Source organism: Pan troglodytes, chromosome 21 (genome assembly GCF_028858775.2).
Source record: "Pan troglodytes isolate AG18354 chromosome 21, NHGRI_mPanTro3-v2.0_pri, whole genome shotgun sequence".
In the NCBI taxonomy this organism is placed as follows: domain Eukaryota; kingdom Metazoa; phylum Chordata; class Mammalia; order Primates; family Hominidae; genus Pan; species Pan troglodytes.
In genome coordinates, this window is record NC_072419.2 from 39,591,312 (window position 1) to 39,614,869 (window position 23,558).

Below are 23,558 nucleotides of genomic sequence, written 5' to 3' on the forward strand. Positions count from 1 at the left end.
AGATACATACTGAAAGTATCTAGGGGCAAGTGTCCTGAGGTCTACAAATTACTTCAAATGGTTCAGAAAAAATACATTTATGGGTGCATGGAGATAGGTGTATGACAAAATGTTAACAATCACGTTTTTCTATTATACTAGTCTATTTGTCTGTTTGAAAATTTATATTATAGGCCAGGTGCAGTGGCTCCCTCCTGAAATCCCAGTACTTTGGGAGGCCAAGGTGGGCGGATCACACGGTCAGGAGTTCAGACCAGCCTGGCTAACATGGTGAAATCCCTTCTCTACTAAAAATACAAAAAATTAGCTGGGCGTGGTGGCAGGCACCTAATCCCAGCTACTAAGGAGGGTGAGGCAGGAGAATCGCTTGAACCCAGGAGGCAGAGGCTGCAGTGAGCCGAGACCATGCCACTGCACTCCAGCCTGGGCAACAGAGCGAGACTCCATCTCAAAAAATAGAAATGTTATATTATAAAGTTTCACAAATAATGGTTGCTAAAAAAGACTTGTTTTGTAACTTTGACATAATTTACGGACAAACTGCAATATTAAAAGAATTCCCATATACTCTTTGCCCAAATTCATCAAATGTTAACACTGTACCCCATTTGTTTATCATTCACATTCAGACACTCATATACACTCTCTCTCAACATACATATGACTACATTTTTTTAAGCCTTCTGAGAAAAAGTCACAGATATCATACTCTTTTACTCCCAAATATTTTAGTATGTATTTCCTAAAAACAAGGGCATTCTCCTATATAATTTCAGGACAATTATCAAAATCAGAAATATTGACACAACACTATTATCTACTTTCCATAAATCAAATGTTACCAATAGTCCAAATAATGTTTTGTTGTTGTTGTTGTTGTTATTGTTGTTTTTTGAGACAGAGTCTCACTCTGTTGCCCAGGCTGGAGTGCACTAGCGTGATCTTGGCTCACTGCAATCTCCGCCTCCCAGGTTCAAGCGATTCTCCTGCTTCAGCCTCCTGAGTAGCTGGGACTACAGGCGTGTGTCACCACGCCAGGCTAACTTTTTGTATTTTTTAGTAGAGACGGGTTTTGCCAAGTTGCCCAGGCTAGTCTCAAACTCCGGATCTCAGACAATCTGCACACCACGGTCTCCCAAAATGCTAGGATTACAGGTGTGAGCCACCACACCCGGCCCAAATAATGTTCTTTATAACATTTTTTTCCCTGATCAGAATCCCAATCGAGGACCGTGTGATGCGTTTAGTTGTCCTAACTCCAGTCTCCATAAAGGCTATTTATTTGTGTAAGTCGTGATATATTGTTAATCTAAAAAGCAGGATATACTAAATGCAATGTGGATCCTAGATTAGATCCTGGAAACGAAGTAAGACGTTAGTGGAGAAACTGGCAAAATCCAAATAAAGTCTGAAGAGAGTTAATAGTAACATACCAATATTAATCTCTTAGTTTTTGCTTTGTTTGTTTTGTAATAGAGACAGCAGCTCCCAGTGTTGCCCAGGCTGGTCTTGAACTCCTACGCTCAAGGCACCCTCCTGCCTTGGCCTCCCAAAGTGCTGGGATTACAGCACCAAAAAATGTACCAAAGAAAGATGGCAATGCTCGAGGAAACTCTCTTTGCAACTTTCCTGTAAATGTAAAGTCATTCCAAAACAAAAAGTTTATTAAAAAGTAGGATATAAAACTAAGTAAAATACACACACATATATAAAAAGACATACAAACCAAATGCAGAATGACTTAAGGAACAATTGGGGAACTCCGAATAAGGATGAACTGGAAAGAGACAGTATTTAGCAATTTCTGTTAATCTTACTGGAAGAACTAATGGTATTAAAAATACTCTTGGCCGGGCACGGTGGCTCATGTCTGTAATCCTAGCACTTTAGGAGGCCAAGGCAGGTGGATCACCTGAGGTCAGGAGTTCAAGACCAGCCTGCCCAACATGGTGAAACCCCGTCTCTACTAAAAATACAAAAATGAGCTGAGTATGGTGGCGCATGCCTGTAGTCCCAGTTACTCAGGAGGCTGAAGCAGGAGAATCACATGAACCCAGGAGGTGGAGGTTGCAGTGAGCTGAGATCGTGCTATTGCACTCCAGCATGGGCAAAAAGAGCAAAATTCCGTCTCTAAATAAATAAATAAAATAAAATAAAAATATTCTTTAGCAGCACATGGTGGTACGTGCCTATAATCCCAGCTACTCAGGAGGCTGAGGCAGGAGGATCACTTGAGTCCCGGGGGCAGAGGTTGCAGTAAGCCAAGATCATAACACTGCACTCCAGCCTGGGCAACAGAACAAGACTCTGTCTCAAAATAAATAAATAAATAAATAAATAAATAGGCCAGGCATAGTGGCTCACACCTGTAATCCTAGCCCTTTGGGAGGCTGAGCCGGGTGAATCACCTGAGGTCAGGAGTTTGAGACTAGCCTGGCCAACATGGTGAAACCCCATCTCTACTGAAAATACAAAATTAGCTGGGTGTAGTGGTGCACACCTGTAATCCCAGCTACTTGGGAGGCTGAGGCAGGAGAATCACTTGAACCTGGGAGGCGGAGGTTGCGGTGAGCCAAGATTGTGCCATTGCACTCCAGCCTGGGCAAAAAGAGCGAAACTCCATCTCAAAAATAAATAAATAAATAAATAATAAAAAGATTTTTAAATTTTTAAAAAAGAAAATATCCTTATTTTTTAGAGATGCATACTCAAGGATGAAACGACATGCTCTACTTTGAAATACGTTTTCAATAAGAAAAAAATAAATGAGGCCAGGCGTAGTGGGCTCACACCTGTAATCCCAGCACTTTGGGAGGCCGAGGCGGGTGGATCACTTGAGATCAGGAGTTTGAGACCAGCCTAACATGGTGAAACCCCATCTCTATTAAAAATACAAAAATTAAGCTGGGCGCAGTGGCTCTTACCTGTAATCCCAACACTTAGGGAGGCCGAGGCGGGAGGATCACCTGAGGTCGGGAGATCAAGACCAGCCTGAACAACACGGAGAAACCCCGTCTCTACTTAAAAAATACAAAATTAGCCAGGTGTGGTGGCGCATGCCTATAATCCCAGCTACTCAGGAGGCTGAGGCAGGAGAATCGTTTGAACCCGGGAGGCGGAGGTTGTGGTGAGCCGAGATCACACCATTGCACTCCAGCCTGGGTAATAAGAGCAAAACTCTGTCTCAAAAAAAAAAAAAAAATTAGCCAGGTGTGGTGCCAGGCACCTGAAATCCCAGCTACTCAGGAGGATAAGGCAGGAGAATCGCTTGAATCTGGGAGGTGGAGGCTGCAGTGAGCCGAGATCATACCACTACACTCCAGCCAAAAAAAAATAAAAAATAAAAGTAAATGAAACAAATATGGCAAAATGCAACAATTGTTAAATTTAGGTGATTGTTAGCTGGGGCAGAGGGGTCATTATACTATTCCCTCTTTTCAGTATATTTAAGTATTTTTCATATAAAAAGATTGAAAAGACTTTTTATAAAAGTTGCTTATTTAGAAGACTTCCAATAGATAACCATTGTTTGAATAAATAAATGGACATTCTGTTAAAGGTACAATATTCTATACTCTTTGCAACTGTAGTCTAAAAAATCTAAATGAAAGAAAAAATCTTTAAAAATTACTAAACAAGCAAAATTATTAAGTGACTAACAGATACTTTAAAATACAAGTAAAATCTTAATTTTCCACAAGTCTATGGCCTTGAATTCACTAAGATTCACTTTAATGTTATTAAGTTCCTTCTTTTATAGGCAAATGGCCTAGAAAGGTTGGGGAGTTTTGTCACCATCTCAGTTTATTTAAACAGAATGTCTCTATCCTGAAGGAGTGAGTTTTGGTACTGAGGGCGAGCTGGAAGGGGAGAGGAAGGAGACAACTTTAGACCAGGAAGCACTTGGAGAGGTGGGGTATGGAGAATGCCTCACAGAGCAGGGGAGCAGCTAGGGGCCACTGATTATCTGGGGGTAGGGCAAGAGAAGACAGCACTGCCAGAATGTGAGGATGATAGCAAACTGGTGACTTAGAACTAGAGCAGGGAGGCCAGGCACAGTGGCTCATGACTGTAATCCCAGCACTTTGGGAGGCCAAGACAGTAGGATTACTTGATCCCAGGAGTTCTAGACCAGCCTGGGAACATAGTGAGACCTCATCTCTACAAATAATTTAAAAATTCACTGGGCGTGGTGGCACCTACCTGTGGTCCCAGCTACTTGGGAGGCTGAAGTGGGAGAATTGCTTGAGTCCAGGCACGTGATGCTGCAGTGAGCTCTGACCACACCACTGTACTCCAGCTTGGGTGACAAAGTGAAAGCCCCTCTCAAAAATAAAAAATAAAAAAAGAACTGGGGCAGGGGCTACCCTGGCCCTCTCCCATGATTCCTGAGCCAAACAAGTAAGGAAGCAGGGAGACACCACTGTTAGGAAAAGCCACCATATTCCCACCTATTGTCCTCTTCTGCAGGGGTAGCAGATTCAGGCCTGGGGCTAAGGAAAAGACCTCCTCAAAAGCTGAGGACCAGCTCCCAGTGGGAGAAAGAAGAGCAGATCTCCCCTGTGGCTTCTGATCCACCTTATTCCCCTCATCTATTCTGTCCCTCAACTAGTGAGCTGGCTCAGTGATAAAATGAACAATAAATCTGGGAGTTTTTCCTGGAAGAGACAAATTCATAATTTCTCAAAAACTTAGCTATGTGCCAGGTAATTTAAAAACTTTTCCTCCAATCCTTCTAATAACCCTGCAAGCAAGGTATTCTTTTATTCTCTTTTCATAGATGAGGAAACTGCATTACGACGACAGTTAAATTGACATGCCTAGGAACCAAGCCAGAATTCACACTCCATCACCTGACTGTAATCCCATGCCCCCTCCATCCACCATGCTGCCTCCATAGTGGAGCTCTCTAATTTGTGGGCAATAAACCAATGATGTACACCAAAGTAGTTCTTTCTGGCCAGGCATGGTCCTAAACTTCAATAAGTCAGAGACAGCATAGGCTCAAAACTACAAAGGTTATCCTCATCCTCCCCCAAACATGTTCACAGCAAGAAAGCCTGGAGAACGCTTCACCTGCTCAGAAAGCTTCTTCACTTCCTCTAGAATGGAGGCAATAGGCCGACTCCTCTCCCTGCCCCGGGTGAAAGGAACAATGCAGTAGCTACACATGTTGTCACAGCCTCGCATGATCGACCTGGAGAAGAAAGTACCAGAACTTAGTAACAGTAGCAGGGTGTGCTGGTGTGACCCAAGGAGCAGGTATCAGCTTCAATAGCATTATTCTTTGGCTCTGAATCCTCTTGCCACAATGCTCACACTGGACCAATCTGAGATCTAAGCACTAAAGTAGACCTTTTTTATCTTTAAAAATTGGTATCTAATCACAGAATATAAACCAAACTATAACCAGTGGGACAATGACTAGCCTGAGGAAGCACAGCGGTGAGGAGCTAGAGTACACATTTACCACACTTGGACTTTCTACTGTTTTTTTGTTTTGTTTTGTTTGAGACGGAGTCTCATTCTGTCACCAGGCTGGAGTGCAGTTGCAATCTCAGCTCACTGCAACCTCCACCTCCCAGGTTCAAGTGATTCTCCTGCCTCAGCCTCCTAAGTAGCTGAGACTACAGGCGCCTGCCACCACGCCCGGCTAATTTTTGTATTTTTAGTAGAGATGGGATTTCTCCATGTTGGCCAGGATGGTCTCGATCTTTTGACTTCATGATCCACCCACCTCAGCCTCCCAAAGTGCTGGGATTACAGGCGTGAGCCACCACACCTGGCCCCTCTACTGTTTTTAAATTCTTTTTTCCAGACAGCCTGAATATGTTTGTACCTACTGTTTATATGAGTATATTATCTGAACTTTTTACATCCAGACCAGAAAAAAATAAATATTACAAAGTGTGTGTATATGTGTGCATATAGGGCAAGGAGACCCTGGATTTAAAACACAGAATTCTACATTTCTCACGCCTTCCGGATCCAACTATTAGATATCTAAGTTAAATCACTCTCTTTAATTCACATCCTGTATGTGAAAGCCTCAATCTATCTGAAGGAAATAATTACGGCTATGTATCAAAGACGTTCACTGAAGAATTATGTAATAAATGTTAGCTATTATTTTTACTAAGCATTCCAACAAGAGAATATTATATAGCCATTAAAATAAACAGAGGTTGACAAACTTTTCTGTGTAAAAAAAAAAAAAAAAACCCTATAGTAAATATTTGAGACTTAGCAGGCTATAGTCTCTGTCCCAAGTATTTAACCTTGCTTTAGTGGCAAAAGCAGCCAGAGGCAATATGTGAATAAATGGGCATGCTTGTATTCCAATAAAATCTTATTTACAAAAAGAGGTAGTAAGCTATTTGGCAACCTCTGTTACAGAAAATTTAATGCCATGGCCAGGTGCAGTGGCTCACCCTTATAATCCCAGGATTTTGGAAGGCTGAGGCGGGAGGATCACCCAAGCTCAGGAGTTTGAGACCAGCCTGGGCAATATAGTGAGACCCTATCTCTGTAAAAATTCAAAAAAAAATTAGCCGGGTGTGGTGGTGCACACCTGTAGTCCCAGCTACTCGGGGGACTAAAGCAAGAGCCCAGGAGGTCAAGGCTGCAGTGAGCCCTGATCATGACACTGCACTCTAGCCTGGATGACAAGAGTGAGACCCTGTCTCAAAAAAAAAAAAAGGTGTGAAAGAAAGAAGAGGCTTATTCCCTATCTCTTAGGCAGTGACTCACACAAAGGCAGACGTGGCACTGGCGCTTGTCTGGACTGGCATGACATCAGCATAGGTCTCGTCCAGAGAGAGCAGCACGTTGGCAGCTTGCTGACCCGACTCAGCAACAGCCAGCAGCCGGGGAAGGTCCCGGTAGGCGTCAGGACCAGCCAAAATATCTACCATTTTCTCTCTGTTGAGAATCTCCTCCTTCAACCTCTCAGCCATGCAGCCTGAAAGGGAAAAAGAAACAAGCACCTTTCCCCAAATTCACCTGGTGTTTAATGCCTTCTTCTTATTCCACTTTATCCCTAGCTGGGATTAGAGACCAGGGCACAGAAAACTTCTCTAAGAATTGAGTATCATCCTTCAAATTTAACCAACACTCCCATCGCACTGGAGCCTGCATCTTCCTATATAAGAAAATCACAGAAAAGGGTTTCAGAGCAATTCAATTAAATGCCCAGAAAAAAATTAAACCACCAGCCAGGTGCGGTGGCTCATGGCTGTAATCCCCACACTTTGGGAGGCCGAGGCAGGCAGATCACCTGAGGTTGAGGGTTCAAGACCAGCCTGACCAACATGGAGAAACCCCGTCTCTACTAAAAATACAAAATTACCCAGGCATGGTGGCACATGCCTGTAATCCCAGCTACTTGGGAGGCTGAGGGGCAGGAGAATCGCTTGAACCCAGGAGGCAGAGGTTGCGGTGGGCCAAGATCGCACCATTGTACTCCAGCCTGGGCAACAAGGGCGAAACTCCGTCTCAAAAAAAAAAAAAAAAAATTAAACCACCACCCACAAACCTTTCAAGACATGAACCATGTCTTCTTTCAACTGAAAATTACTTAGTGCTGAAATAAAAAGTATTTTGTGTCTGGAATTTACTTACCCACAACTACACTTGAACCCTTTCCCTCTCTTCTAGCCTATAATACTTGCTAAAACCTGTAAGAAATGAGTGAGCCATTTATGCTGTTATTTTCCATATCCTTAAAAAAATTATGTTATTAAAGTTATAATATCTTAAAGTCCACTGTATTACAAATACCCTTTGAAAACACTTAACAGCTATTCTTGTTTGTATGCCCATGTTCATAGCACTATTATCCACAATAGCCAAAAGGTGCAAGCAACCCAAGTGTCTATTAATGAATGAAGAGATATTTGCATCTACACAAAGCCAGTTAAATAAATAAATAATTTTTCAATGAACAAACAAAATGTACTACATATACACAATGGAATTTTTTTTTTTTTACAACGGAGTATTACTCAGCCTTATAAAGGAAGGAAATTCTGGCCAGGTGCTATGGCTCACACCTGTAATCCCAGCACTTTGGGAGGCCAAGGAGGGTGGATCACTTGAGCCCAGGAGTTCAGGATCAGCCCTGGCAACATAGTGAGACCCACATCTCTACAAAAAATAAAAAAATTAGTCAGTCCTCATGGCACATGCCTGCAGTCCCAGCTACTCAGGAGGCTGAGGCAGGAGGATTGCTTGAGCCTGGGAGGTTGAGGCTGCAGTGAGCCATGATCACGCCACTGCACTCCAGCCTGGGCGACAAACTGAGACCCTGTCACCAAAAAAAAAAAAAAAAAGAAGGAGGAAATTCTGACACAGGCTACAACAGGTAACCTCATGAACCCTGAGGACATTATGATAAGCCAAATAAGACAGTCACAAAAAAAGACAAAATTGTATGGTTCCACTTACATGAGGTATCTAGAGTAGTCAGATTCATAAACAGAAAGTAAAATGGTGATTGCCAGGGGCTGAGGGAAGGAGGAATGGGGAGTGTGTGTTCAATGGATATGTAGTCTCAGTTTGGGAAGAGAAAAAAGTCCTGCAGATGGATGGTGGTGATGGGTGCAAAACAATGTGAATATACTTAGTGCCACAGAAATGTACTATTAAAAAGGATTAAAATGGTAATTTCATATATATTTTACTACAGTTTTTTTAATTATTCTTGGGATTTCTGAAATTCTTAGTAGATATACACCCTGAGGCTTCTACAGTGAAGAACTGAAATGGAACAGAACATTTCAGCTGACCCTTCCATCCTCCTGTGTCAATTACTACATGGATCTGATAACTAAATATGCTCCATCTGTGTGTGGACCCATCATTAGGAGAGATTAATTTAACTATTCCACAATGGAGATAGTCTGTTTTTCCATAATGTTAAATACATTAACTAAATTCTGAGACAGAAAAGGGTAGAGAATATTTATTTTTGAAATGTCTCCAGTCATATAGATCAGAACTGCCCAACCTAACTTTCTAATAAGATGATAGGCCTGGTGCAGTGGCTCACACCTATAATCCCAGCACTCTGGGAGACTGAGGCAAGAGGATCACACTTCAGCCCAGAAGTTCTAGACCAGCCTGGGCAATATAGCAAGACCCTGTTTCTACAAAAGGTCAAAAAATTAGCTAAGTGTGGTGGTACACACCTGTAGACCTAGCTACCCAGGAGGCTGAGGTGAGAGGTTCATTTGAGCCCAGGAGTTGGAGGCTGCAATGAGCCATGATCATGCCACTCCAGTCTGGGCAACAGTGTGAGACTCTGTTTTTAGAAAAAAAAAAAAAAAGGGTGACAGAGTATGCTGGATGGAAAAATAATTGCACTGTACAAACTGGTAGCCCCTAGTCATGTGGTCATGTGTGGCAACTGAGAGGTTGAAATGTGGCTAATGGAACTAAAGAAGTGAATTTTAAATTTTATTTAATTATAGGTAAATTTAAATAGCCGCATGTGGCTAGTGGTTACCATATTGGTGAGGCAAACCTAAATCTTCACTTGAGCTTGCTTCAGGAGTCAGAATGAAAGGTACCCACATTAGAAATTTGTGCTGTCAGGCCAGGCACAGTGGCTCATGCCTGTAATCCCAACACTCTGGGAGGCCGAGGCAGGCAGATCACCCGAGGTCAGGAGTTCGAGACCAGCCTGACCAACATGGAGAAACCCGTCTCTACTAAAAATACAAAATTAGCCAGCCATAGTGGTGCAAGCCTGTAATCCCAGCTACTCGGGAGGCTGAGGCAGGAGAATCACTTGCACCCAGAAGTTGCGGTGAGCCAAGATCTCGCCATTGCACTCCAGCCTGGACAACAAGAGCGAAACTCCATCTCAAAGAAAAAAAAAAGAAATTTATGCTGTCCCTTCAGACTCCAACTCTACCCATAACTCTGTGCTACCATGAGCCACATTAGACTCTAGGCAGGATATACCACTTTCTGAGCACCTATTACTTCAAGGAACTACGGAAAGCCCTTTCATGAACTTTATCTCATTTAATCCTGTCACCTCTGGCAGTAAGTACAAGAATTGCATGGGATATATAAGATTTCTTCAGACACTGGGAATCCAGCCTCTAAAGGAAACACTAGCAAATAAAGCCACATAGAGTCCAAGTTTCAAAGCTGACAAAATGTGCAAATTACCAGATACCTAGAATTCCAATCCTCAGAGGAACCCGGGAGCGGGGCCACCTTGTCTTCAAGGCTTTAAGCTGATGTAAACGGTTCCAGATGGTCTGCTCAGCCTTCTCCCTAGAGAGATCAAAGGAGGCAAGACTGAACCAAAAATAAACCACAGAGGAATCTAAGAGAGTAGGTCAGTGGGAAGAAAATAAAAACCACCTTCAACCCTTTAAATCAAGCTTTTCCAACCTGCAGCCCACGGGCCGCATGCAGCCAGGATGGCTTTGAATGCAGCCCAACACAAATTCATAAACTTTTGTAAAACATTAGATTTTTTGGGGGGGGGATTTTTTTGTTTTTTAGCTCATCAGCTATTATTAGTGTTAGTGTATCTTATGTGTGGCCCAAGACAATTCTTCTTCTTCCAATGTGGCCCAGGGAAGTCAAAAGATTGGACAGCCCTGCCTTAAATGTGTATCTGCCATTTAGACTTACGGAAGGTAGGTAGGGGGCCACCTGAAGAAGCAACACTTGCTATAATTTACCTTTCCTAAAATGACATCCTTCCTACACATCTTCAAATCCTGACAAGCCTTTAAGCCAAACTCAGAAACAATCTACTTCACAAGGCCTTCCAGTTCTCCTCTGTTGGACAGTTTGTCCTCCCTTTAACTGCCCTTCAACTTTTTTTTTTATGATTCCAGATCCTAATGCCCTTCTACTTTAACTAGATTTTTCCCTATACTTAGCAATTTCTCCTTTTTTTTTTTTGAGATGGAGTCTCGCTTTGTCACCAGGCTGGAGTGCAACAGCGCAATCTCGGCTCACTGCAACCTCCAACTCCCTGGTTCAAGCAATTATCCTGCCTCAGCCTCCTGAGTAGCTGGGATTACAGGCGTGCACCACCACGCCTGGCTAATTTTTGTATTTTTAGTAGAGATGGGGTTTCACTATGTTGGCCAGGCTGGTCTTCAACTCCTGACCTCATGATATGCCCACTCTGGCCTCCCAAAGTGCTGGGATTACAGGTGTGAGCAACCGTGCCTGGCCAGCAATTTATCTTTTATTTTTCTTTGTAGATACAGGGCTTTACTTTGTGCCTAGGCTGGTCTTGAATAGTTCACTGCAGCCTTGAACTCCTGGACTCAAGTGATCCTCCCACCTCGGCCTCCAAGAGTGCTGGGATTATAGGTGTGACCTACTACACCCAGCCTCATTGTTTGATTTTTTTTGAACTAGCATTTTTTGCCAGATGTTGGAGCTATTTGTTCATCTATCTTAGTTCCCATATCAGACTAGGCTCCTTAAAGCCAGGCCATGGAAGAAGGGTTCATTTCTGAATCACCCAAAGCACATAGTTCGGTGTCAAGCAGCAGAGGCCTACAGAAGAAAAATGTCAGATGAATTAATTGAGGGTATAGCCGGATATGGAAACATTAACACTAGCATGTCTTGAACACAGAAACAAAGTGAGAAAGGAGGTACGTTCACCTCTGATGGGAGTCACCCGTCTCTACTCAAAACTCCCCGAGCCTATGACTACATCCTACCCCGGGCAGCTATATTATAAACATATGCCATTAGTTACAAAACAAAGCTCAGGAAGAGCTGAGTGGCTCGGCACATTCTTGGTTTCCTCATCTATAACAGCACCAACCACACAGGGTTGTTGTGATCATTAAATTTGTTAATGCATTATGTTACTCACTCAGAACCTGACACCACGGTACATGCCCAGCCGATGTCAGCCAGTTGTATAAAGACTATCTCCACTGTGGGAAAACTGCAAGTCCTACTGCCACGGGGCCACTGGCTCATCTCCATAGACAGCCAGGCCAGGCACTGTTAGCTCTGGCATTATTACATGAAATACATTCACTCCTAGGAAAAGAACAAATTCGCACCTGACAGAGCATGTGACAAGGAGAATCACATCTGCCTGAATGGAGAGAAAGGAAAACAAGGAAAATTACATAATATCTTGGATATTAGCCTTGTACAATTCCTGCCCTACAGCTCTTTATTATTTTTTTTTCCTTTTTTTTTTTTTTTTTTTTTGAGACAGAGTCTCACTCTGTTTCCCAGGCTGGAGTGCAGTGGGGCAATCTCGGCTCACTGCAACCTCCACCTCCCGAGCGGTTCAAGCAATTCTCCTGCCTCAGCCTGGGATTACAGGTGCCCACCACCACGCCCATTTAATTTTTGTATTTTTAGTAGAGATGGGGTTTTACCATGTTAGCCAAGCTGGTCTCAAACTCCTGACCTCAAGTGATCCACCCGCCTTGGCCTCCCAAAATGCTAGGATTACAGGCATGAGCCACTGCACCCGGCCTATTATTTTTCTTTAACTATTTTTTTCCTTTTTTTTTTTTTAATAGAGAAAGGAGTCTCGCTCACTTGCCCAGGCTGAAGAGCAATAGCATAACCATAGCTCACTGCAGCCTCAAACTCCTGTCTTCAAGCAATCCTCCTGCCTTGGCCTCCCAAAGTCCTGGGATTGCAGGCATGGTGACCCACACCTGGACATTTTAACCACTTTTAAGGGTACAGTCCTGTGGCATTAAGAACATCTGCAATTTCATAACTACGCATTTTCCATAACTTTTTCATCTTCTGCAACTAAAACCCTGTACTCGTTAAACAGTAACTCTCCAACTTCCCTCCCCACAGCCAATTCTTAACTTAGCTCCTTGTCTGAAGGCGCACATCACCATAAAAGTTTCAAAAACAGCTGGAACAAAAGTACAACTCAGTCCCATGGTGAACACCTCACCCAAGGGAACTCTCTCTCACCAGGGGGCACCCTGCTCCTGAAACTACACCTAAGAACTGGCACAAATGCAGAATCTTGCCCAGGTCCAGGAAACAAAGGAAATAGGAAATGCATGTACCTCCTGGAGGTTACTGGTTCGCAGGTAGCCACTCTTCTGTAAGATGGACCAGGCTATCTCTGTGTCATTCACATTCATCTGGCAGCCATAGGTCTCGAGGTAGACTGCAGTGAGAGGTTAGGGGGAATCCATGGTAGACAGACAACAAGGGGTCTCGTGTCTCAAAAGGTCTCCTTCCCAAATGCTCTAGAAATATCTGAGGCATCTGGTTATCCACTAAGTCCGCTATTGCTTCAATCTTAAGATAACATAAATTGCCAGATGTACCCCCAAATTAATGATAGACCTTCAGAACAAAAGAAATACCATATTAGGCTGGGCACAGTGGTTCATGCCTATAATCCCAGTACTTTGGGAGACTGAGACAGGAGGATTACTTGAGCCCAGGAGTTTGAGACCAGCCAGGGCAACATAGGGAGACCCTGTCTCTACAAAAAATTTAAAAATTAGCCAAGTGATACATGCCTGTGGTCCCAGCTACTCAGGAGGCTGAGGTAGAACTGCTCAAGCCCAGGAGACTGAGGCTGCCGTGAGCCATGATCACACCACTGCACTCAGCCTGGGCAACAGAGTGAGAACCTGTCTCAAACAAACAAAAAAAATACCACATTATATATCCACACCAATTACAAGCCATGTTATCTTTTAAATGGGGAAAACATGTACCTGAGAATCAAGGAAATAGAGTTATAAAAACAGTTAGAAAAGGAAGGACTAGGCTGAGCGTGGTGGCTCACGCCTGTAATCCCAGCACTTTGGGAGGCCAAGGCGGGTGGACCACTTGAGGTCAGGAGTTCGAGACCAGCCTGGCCAAAATGGTGAAACCCACGTCTCCACTAAAAATACAAAAATTAGCCAGGTGTGGTGGCGTGCACCTGTAATCCCAGCTACTCAGGAGGCTGAGGCAGGAGAATCACTTGAACCCAGGAGGCAGAGGTTGCAGTGAGCTGAGATCGCACCATTGTGCTCCAGCCTGGGAGATAGAGCAAGACTCAAAAAAAAAAAAAAAAAGAAAAGAAAAGAAAAGAAAGGGCTAACTGATAGTGTTCATCAGCCTGAAGGGAAAATAAGTTTAAATCCACATGTTACACTCCTCCTCAAAATAAAGAGGTTTTCCAGCCTCTGGAAGTAGCAGCAGTGGCCAGAGGGTACATAAAGTCACAAAATTAAAATGAGGCATCTTCTTACAGTAACTTCATCTTAAATGAAAGCAAGGCTATATTACGAAGTAAAACTAATTTTGTACACAGTTGTAAGAATATGAATTTCACATTCTGGCAGCTTCAAACTATATTCCAAGATCAACCCCTGTCCCCACCAGCAGGTCTTATTTCCAGACTCCAATAAATTCCAACTAAAAGTTAAGAGCTGAATGATAATCAGCTTTTGATCAAATGATTCTCCCACCTCAGCCTCCTGAGTAGCTAGGACTACAGGTGCACGCTATCATACCCGGCTAATTTTTTATTTTTTGTAGAGACAGTGTTTCACCATGTTACCCAGGCTGTTCTTGAACTCCTGGGCTCAAGCAATCCACGCATCTCAGCCTCCCAAAGTGCTGGGATTACAGGCATGAGCCACCGTGCCCAGTCGAGTTTCTTGATATTAATATTACTTGGTGGAGTCTAATGATTCCCACAGCCTTCCCACACTGTTAACCTTCCAAGCCAGTTCTGTAATAAAAGAATCATGCCAGGAATGACAAAGAGGAGCAAGGCAGGAAGCCCAAAGGGATAAGCGAAGTAAAACCAACCTTTTCTCTGCCTTCCAAGAAGTTCATCCATCGTGAGATAGGGAGGTGGGTCTTCCACTTCTGAAGACAGCTTCTCCTGAGGAGCTGAGGCACTTTTTAAAAAATGTTGAAAAGTCGGTCCAGCAGCCAGCCTGGAGCTGAAATCCTTCCGAGCTCCATCCTCCTGCCTCTCTGGACTGGGACACATGGTACTAGAGAGACTGCTGTGTGCCCTGCACATCCTCAGCGTCAGCCAAGACACAGAGGCCAATGGTCCCCAACCCAGAGACCTCTGCACTTGGAGGACACACTGTAAAGGATGCATGGCACTAAACAGCCCACAGTCTGCAAAAGAATGACAGACATCACCAGCATTTATTGAACACTATGGACAGGACACTGCTGTGAGCACTTCAGGTGTATACATCCATTTACCCCTCACAAAAGCCCATGAAGAAGGTACTCCTAATAATATGACCTCTGTTTTACAGTTGGAAAAAACTGAGGCAACTTGCCCAAGACCACACAAAGGAGTGCCAGAGATGAGATGCAAATCCAGGCAGTGTTTTCAAAACAAGGGGTGGTAGAGATAAGATGGAAAGCCCTGACAAAATGACAAAATAGCACCTTGTGCCAAGACCAGTTCCCAAGGCTTTAAGTGTATTAACTCATTAAATCTTTACAGCAATCCTAGGAAGCAGACACTATTATTGTTCCTATTCCGAAAGACATAGGTTGAGGAACTCACCTAAGCTCCTACAGCCAGTAAGCAGTCAAACAAGGACTCAGATAAAAATCTGTATGAATACAAAGCCCGTGCCAATATCCATCTTGCTACACTGCCTCTTAATAAAGTGAAAACCACTCACTGTCTGAGGGCATCTTCCTCTGAGTTCCTTCAGAAGGAAAGCAACTAATGTGAGGGCATTGTATGCCCGATCAGTGACTCCTTCTACCCTTCAAGAGTCTTGGCTGGATGCAGCCGCTCATGCCTGTAATCCCAGGCAGGACTTTGGGAGGCTGAGGCAGGAGGATCACTTGAGGGCAGGAGTTCAAGACCAGCCTGACCAACATGGCAAAACCCCATTTCTACTAAAAATACAAAAGTTAGCCAGATGTGGTGGCAAGTGCCTATAGTCCCAACTACTCAGGAGGCTGAGACAGGAGAATCGCTTGAACCCAGGAAGCACAAGTTGCTATGAACCGAGATCGCACCACTGCACTACAGTCTGGACAACAGAGCGAAACTCCATCTCAAAACAAAAAAAAAAAAGAGTTTCAAACTACTACCTTCAAACTTTCCACCCAGACCCTCTCACACTTGGTTTAGAAAATAACACAACCTTTATAGAGAACAATTTGCCACTTTCCATCGAAATTACAAGTGTGCAAACCATCTGACAAAGGATTTCCACTCATATTTATCCTGCAGATAAATCTATACACATACAAAATGACCTATGTATAAAGACATTCAGTCTAGGCACAGTGGCTCATGCCTGTAATCCCAGCACTTTGGGATGCTGAGGCTGGTGGATCACCTGAGGCCAGGAGTTCGAGACCAGCCTGGCCAACACAGTGAAACCTCATCTCTACTAAAAATACAAAAAATTAGCTGGATGTGGTGGCACACACCTGTATTCTGAGATACCCGGGAGACTGAGGCATGAGAATCTCTTGAGCTCAGGAGGAGAAGGTTGCAGTGAGCCAAGATCACGCCACTGCACTCTAGCCTGGGCAACAGAGTGAGACTGTCTCAAAAAATAAAAATAAAAGATATTCAATGCAACAGTGTTTCTAATAGCAAAGGAAAGGGAAAGATCTAAATGTTATCAATAAAGGACTAGTTAAGTAAGTTCTGGTGCATCCATACAATGAAACAAGATACAACTGTTAGAAACCAAGGCTGGTGGCCGGGTGCAGTGGCTCATGCCTATAATCCCAGCATTTTGGGAAGCTGAGACAGAAACATCACTTGAGCCAGGAATTCGAGACCAGCCTGGGCAACATAGTGAGACCTCATCTCTATAAAAATAACAAAAAATAGCCGAGCACAGTGATGCACACCTGTAGTCCCAGCTACTCAGGAGGTTGAGATGAAAGGATTGCTTGAGCCCAGGAGATCAATGCTGCAGTAAGCCATAATCGCACCACTGCACTCCAGCCTGGGTGACAGAGTAAGACCCTATCTCAAAAAAATAAAAATAAAAATAAATGAGGCTGAACCTATACATGACAAAGGCAAGGAAGCAATATGCTCCATGCTACCTACATTATACTATTGTTGAATCTGTGGGGAAAGAGGGTGGGAATATTTAGGTACCTATTTGCAGGTACATACAATATCTCTAGAATGCATAAGAAACAATAGTTGCCTCCCAGGAAGACTTAGGTGACTAAGGTACAGGAGATGAAGCCATACTATTTACTTTTTTTTTTTTTTAATTTTCTGACTAAGGAAGAATTCTAGGATCACCATATATTTTTACTGGACCCCACATCTATGGCCTACCACACTCCAGCCATGCCACACTTCTTTGTATTAATCTTCACTAGCTTATAGGATTTTACACATGCTGTTCTCTGGCTGGTATTTATCTTCTCTCTAGTGGCCTATGGTACTTTCAGCTTTCTTCCTCTGGGAAGCCTGCTCTGGCCATCACCCCCGAAGTCTAGGTGGGGTCCTCCTCTGGGTTCCCAAAGCTCTATTCTACCTCTCCATCACAAGACTCATCACACTTTGCTGTTAATTATCACTGACACTTCTGCCAGCCCTAGTAAACTGGCAGGTTCCTGCAAGCAGGGAACAAGTATCATTCATTTCTACACCTTCACCATCTCCCATTGTGGTAGCTGCCTCACGGCAGGTGCTAAACATCAGTGGTTCCCAACCTTTTTGGTACTAGGAATTGGTTTCATGGAAGACAATTTTTCCACAGACAGGGAAGCAGGGGTGTGTTGAAACTGTTCCACCTCAGGCATTTAGATTCTCACAAGGAGCATGCAATCTTGAGCCAGTGCGGTGGCTGACATCTATAATCCCAGCACTTTGGGAGGCCGAGGCAGGCGGATTGTTTGAGCTCAGGAGTTCGAGACCAGCCTGGGCAACATGGCAAGACCATGTTAATTTGTTGTCTCTACAACAAATTAAAAAATAAAAAATTAGCCGGCCATTGTGGTATGTGCCTGTAATCCCAGCAACTTGGGAAGCTGAGGTAGGAGGATCACTTGAGCCGGGGAGGCAGAGATTGCAGTGAGCTGAGATTGCGCCACCGCACTCCAGCCTGGGCAACAGAGAGAGAGAGACCTTGTCTCAAAAAAAAAAAAAGGAAATGGAATGCACAAACTAGATGCCTTGCATATACGCAGTTCACAATAGGGTTTGTGTTCCTGAGAAACTAATGCCGTGGCCAATCTGACGGGAGGCAGAGCTCGGGCAGTAATGCCAGCTTTGCTGCTCACCTCCTGCTGTGCAACCCGGTTCCTCACAGGGCACGGACAGGTACCATTCTACCACCTAGGGTTAGGGGAACCCTGCTATACATGTGTAAAGAGCAGATGTGGCCCATTACCTTTCCAATGAGATCACCTGCCACATCTGCTACTAGCACTTAGGAGCAATGCCAACCCAGTTTCAAGAATCAGAGAAGAACAGCCTTAAAGTGTGAGCTTTAAAATCGCCCCTTTCTACTCCATAATTGCTGTGTGACCTTTGGCAAGACAAATTTCTGTCTCTGAGCCGCCAATTCCACGTGTGTAAAATAAGGATAAAAGCAGCACCTACCACCCCAGAAGTGTTATAAAATATTAAAAACCCAACTTGAGATACAGTAAGCGTTCACTAACTGCACATTCACAGCCCACACCCCCTTTCACAGAGAGTATTACAGCATCCTGGTTAAGAGTATGAACTCCACTAAAAATACAAAACTTAGCCGGGTGTGGTGGTATGCGCCTGTAATCCTAGCTACCCAGGAGGCTGAGGCAGGAGAATCGCTGGAACTCGCGGGGCAGGGGCTACAGTGAGCCGAGATCGCGTCACTGCACTCCAGCCTGGGCGACAGAGCAAGACTCCGTCTCAAGAAAAAAAAAAGTATGGACCCTGGAGTCAGAATCTGACCCCACTGCTGCCAAGCCAGCTAAACCTTAGGCACCTGTCTTAAACTCTGGGAGCCTCTAGATGGGGATAATAGCACCTATCTCCATAAGCCTACTGTGGGATCAAATGCAATAATACAAGCAAAATGCTTTGCATAACGCAATGTAGAAGCCTCTCTGGAGGCTCGAAATTAATTCTGACAGTCGGCAATGAGGCTGGAACAACAGCGTACAACATCCCAAACATTGTATTGGCTGGTTACAATGCGTTAGGCATGGTGCAAAGCATTTTCCGCGAATTATTACCTATAACCCTCACAGCAACCCTGCGAGGCAGGCTGTACTGTCAACCCCACTTCACGGGTGGCGAAGCGAAGCCTTGAAAGAAGTGGAGGTGACCTGTCCAAGGTCACACGGGGTTAGGCGGCGGGGTTAGGGTACGAACCCCTACAGCCTGACGCCAGGCCCCACGCCATAACCACCGTGCCATCCTCCCTCTTGAACACCGTGCGCTTCCCGGGATCCGCGGCCCCTCCTGCCCCAGGCGCCAGTCAAAAGCGGGTGCGCAGCCCACCCTGGCGGCCGCGCTGCTCACCTCCCGCAGCAGCAACAGTGCCCGGGGTCCCGCAGCCTAAGTTCTGCCGGCAAGTCGGATCCCCTCACAGGTCCGCCGCTGCGCTCATACACAAGCGACTTCCGTTCCGCCGCTACTTCAGGCCGGGTCATGCTAACGGAAGTGCTTCCTTTTTACAGTCCGGGTGGACCCAAAGCTCCGTGGCGGTGCTGAACTTTAGGGCAGCCACTAGCCACGGACTTAAGCGGCAATTGAGCTCCTCAAAGTGGGTGAGTGCAAATCAAATGTGCGCTAAATGTCAGATACACCGGATGTGGAAGAAGAAATGTCAAATAGTTCATATATATAATGTTTATATTGATTATGTGCTGCAATAATTGTTGGGATATATTGGATTAAATAAGTACATTTGTTGAATTAGTTTTTTTTATTTGTAGCTATGGTGGTAGAAATATTTGAATTAAGTTCACCTGTTGTTTCTTTTTACTTTTTCAATGTGGCTAGCCGGGGGAAAAATAATATGGTGTGATCATGGCTCACTGCAGCTTCCGCCTCCCATGCTAAAGCAATCCTCCCACCTCAGCCTCCCAAGTGGCTGGGACTATAGGCAGGCGCCACCACGCCCAGCTAAAATTTTTTTTATTTTTTTGTAGAGACCAGTCTCCCCATGTTGCCCAGGTTGGTCTCAAACTCCTACCTAGGCGCAAGCCATCCTCCCACCTTGGCCTCCCAAAGTGCCGGGATTGTAGGCATGAGCCACCGTGTCCGGTCCTTACTGGGAAATTTTAAGTCACCTAAGAGGTTCACGCTCTATTTCTATTGGAGGGTGCTGCCCTGTAGGTTAATGACTTCCTGATTCACATCTCCAGCTGGACCCTCCCTGCAGTACCAGAGCCATAGCTCAGCTGCCTACTTGACACCCCTTCTTGAGTGTCTGATGACCATCTCTAACTTATACAGAACTCTTCATTTCCACACATGCACCTTCACCAAAAACCTGTACCTGTCATTCTGGCCCATCTCAGTAAATGGCCCAACCATCCTTCCAGGTGCACTAGGAGGAACTGAATGGTCATTTTCTTCACCTCCCTGGATCCCCACATTCTATCTGTCAGTAAGCCCTGTCAACTCTAACTCCAAAATGTCAAATCTGTCTACTCGGTAGCTACAACTACCCAGGCCACCATTGTCTCATCAGAAACAATCACAGTAGCCTGCTAATGGTCACCTTGTCTCCTGAGAACAGTTTCCCACACATAGCCTAAGGGAATTTGTGTTTGTTTTATTAAATCAAATTATATCACCCCTCTCCTGAAAACTCTCCGTGGCAGGCCGGGCGTGGTGGCTCACATCTGTAATCCCAGCACTTTGGGAGGCCAAGATGGGCAGATTGCTTGAGCCCAGGAGTTCTAGACTAGCCTGAGCAACATGATAAAACCCCATCTCTACAAAAAACACAAAAATTACCCCGGCATGGTGGTGGGTACCTGTGGTCCCAGCTACTCAGAAGGCTGAGGCAGGGAGGATTGCTTGAGCCAGGGAAGTTGAGGCGGCAGTGAACCATGACCTCAACACTGCACTCCAGCATGGGTACCAGAATGAGACCATGTCTTGAAAAAGAAACAAACAAAAACAGCCGGGCACGGTGGCTCATGCCTGTAATCCCAGCACTTTGGGAGGCTGAGGTGGGTGGATCATGAGGTCAGGAATTCGAGACCAACCTGGCCAATATGGTAAAACCCCGTCTCTACTGAAAATAAAAAATAAAAAATAGCTGGGCATGGTGCCGCGTGCCTGTAGTCCCAGCTACTCGGGAGGCTGAGGCAGGACAATTGCTTGAACCTGGGAAGCGGAGATTGCAGTGAGCCAAGATGGAGCCACTGCACTCCAGCCTGGGCGACAGAGCAAGACTCCATCTCAAAAAAAAAGAAAAGAAAAGAAAAGAAAAAAACAAAAAAAAAAGCTTAAGAGCTTTCCATTGCCCGTGCAATAAAATCCAGATTTCCTACTGTATCCTAGGGGCCTGCATGATGTGGCCCCTGCTTTTTTTTTTGAGACGACGTCTCACTCACTCTGTCGCCCAGGCTGGAGTGCAGTAGTGCAATCTCGGCTCACTGCAACATCCGCCTCCCAGGTTAAAGCGACTCTCCTGCCTCAGCCTCCCGAGTAGCTGGGATTACAGGCGTGCACCACCACGTCAAACTAATTTTTGTATTTTTAGTAGAGCAGGGTTTCACCATGTTGGCCAGATTGGTCTCAAACTCCTGGCCTCAAGTGATCCGCCCACCTTGACCTCCTAAAGTGCTAGGATTACAGGCGCCCACCACCACGCCCGGCTGATTTTTGTTTTTACTAGAGATGGGGTTTCGCCATGTTGGCCAGGCTGGTCTCAAACTCCTGCCTCAAGTGATCCTCCTATCTCAGCCTACCAAAGTGCTGGAATTACAAGCATGAGCCACCATGTCTGGCCCCCTGCTTACTTTTACTTCTCCAACCCACGTACTTCTTACCACTTACTTCTCCTACTGTGTTCTTTCTAGTTGACTATACTTCAACTACATAATTTTATCTTGCTCCTTCAATAACCCAAGCAAATGTTTATTTCAGACCCTCTGTCCTTTTTTTTTTTCTTTTCTTTTTTGAGACGGAGTCTTGCTCTGTTACCCAGGCTGGAGTGCAATGGCGTGATGTTGGCTCACTACAACCTCCGCCTCCCAGGTTCAAGCAATTATCCTGCCACAGCCTCCCAAGTAGCTGGGATTACAGGCACGCAACACCATGCCCACAGAGCTTCTCTTCTTACTGTTATCTTTCTGGAATGCTCTTCTCCAAAATTGTTTCATGGCTGGCCCCTTCTCATCCTTTAGGTCTCAGCATAAATATCAGCTCTTCAGAGAGACCCTCTCTGACCACTTCATATAAACTACTCTATCACTTCTCTTATTATTTTCTTCACCATATTTGTCACTATTCAAAATGTTGGCGTTACTTATTTTCTTATCATTGCCTATTCCCTGGACTATCAGCTAGGGAGGGACACGTCGTGTCTTGTTCATGACTTTATCCCCATGATCTACAAAGGGTCTGACTCATAGAAGGGCTTAATGAAAATTTGTTGAATGAATAAATGACTGCTTTCTGTCTTAGTTTGGGCTCCCCAGAAGCAGACCTGAGACAAGTATTTTTTTTTTTTTAGACCAAGTCTCACTCTGTTACACAGGCTAGAGTGTAGTGGCCCAATCTTGGCTCACTGCAACCTCCACCACCCGGGTTCAAGCGATTCTCCTGCCTCAGCCTCCTGAGTAACTGGGATTACAGGCAAGCGCCACCATGCCCGGCTAATTTTTGTATTTTTAGTAGAAACAGGGTTTCACCATATTGGCCAGACTGGTCTCTAACTCCCCACCTGAGGTGATCCACCCACCTTGGCCTCCCAAAGTGCTGGGATTACAGGCATGAGCTACTGTGCCCGGCTACTGAGACAAGTATTTGAGTGCAGGTAGTTGATTTGCAAAGTAATCTCAGGAAACACTGGTAGGGTAGTAGGGGAGTGAAACAGGGAGGGGAGACAGCCAATAAACATTGTTAACAAGCAACTTTCTTGCAGGCATCTAGGTCTTAATCCTGCTGGAGAACACTGGGAAATAATGCAGAACACTGTGCTGGTTAATTATTTGTGTCAACTTGACTGGGCCACAGGTTGCCCAGATATCTAGTTAAACGTTATTTCTGGGTGTTTCTTGAGGAAGAGATTAGCTTTGGTGGACTGAGTAGAGTAGACTACCCTCCACAATCTGAATGGACATCATCTAACCCCTTGGGGACCCAAATAGGACAGGAAGACAGAGCAAGGTTGAATTCTCTGTCTGCCTGACTGCTTAAGCTGAGACATTGGTCTTCTCCTGCCCTTGGACTGGGACTTAAACACCATTGGCACTCCTGATTCTCAGTCTTTTAGATTCAAACTGGAATTTACACCACCACCTTTCCTCGGTGTGCAGCTTGCAGATGGCAAATTGTAGGACTTCTCGGCCTCTGTAATCACTTGAGCCAATTCCTTATAATAAATCTCATTCTAGATGTAGAAATATACATATAGTGGCCA

General features: G+C 44.7%; 1 protein-coding gene across 9 annotated transcripts in view; it reads right to left on the reverse strand.

Moving 5' to 3' along the window:
* The window catches only part of CDK5RAP1 (CDK5 regulatory subunit associated protein 1), a 41,651-nt gene extending 22,031 nt beyond the window's left edge, over window positions 1–19,620 (reverse strand). For 3 of the 9 annotated variants that reach the window (XR_010154199.1, XM_016937716.2, XM_016937715.2), the window contains exons 1-7: window positions 19,475–19,564; window positions 14,803–15,126; window positions 13,050–13,153; window positions 12,063–12,097; window positions 10,187–10,287; window positions 6,751–6,961; window positions 5,077–5,197 (exon numbers count right to left, since the gene is read on the reverse strand). Coding sequence is in view for 8 of the 9 variants with exons in the window: in XM_016937716.2 (XP_016793205.2) it covers window positions 5,077–5,197; window positions 6,751–6,961; window positions 10,187–10,287; window positions 12,063–12,097; window positions 13,050–13,153; window positions 14,803–15,106 (876 nt within the window). In the remaining variant the exon portion in view is untranslated. Of the gene's footprint in view, window positions 1–5,076; window positions 5,198–6,750; window positions 6,962–10,186; window positions 10,288–12,062; window positions 12,098–13,049; window positions 13,154–14,802; window positions 15,127–19,474 lie in introns of all 9 variants that reach the window. The other 6 variants (XM_063802824.1, XM_003953706.5, XM_016937717.3 and 3 more) reach the window with 5 other exon arrangements.
* Window positions 19,621–23,558: the final 3,938 nt, after the last annotated feature.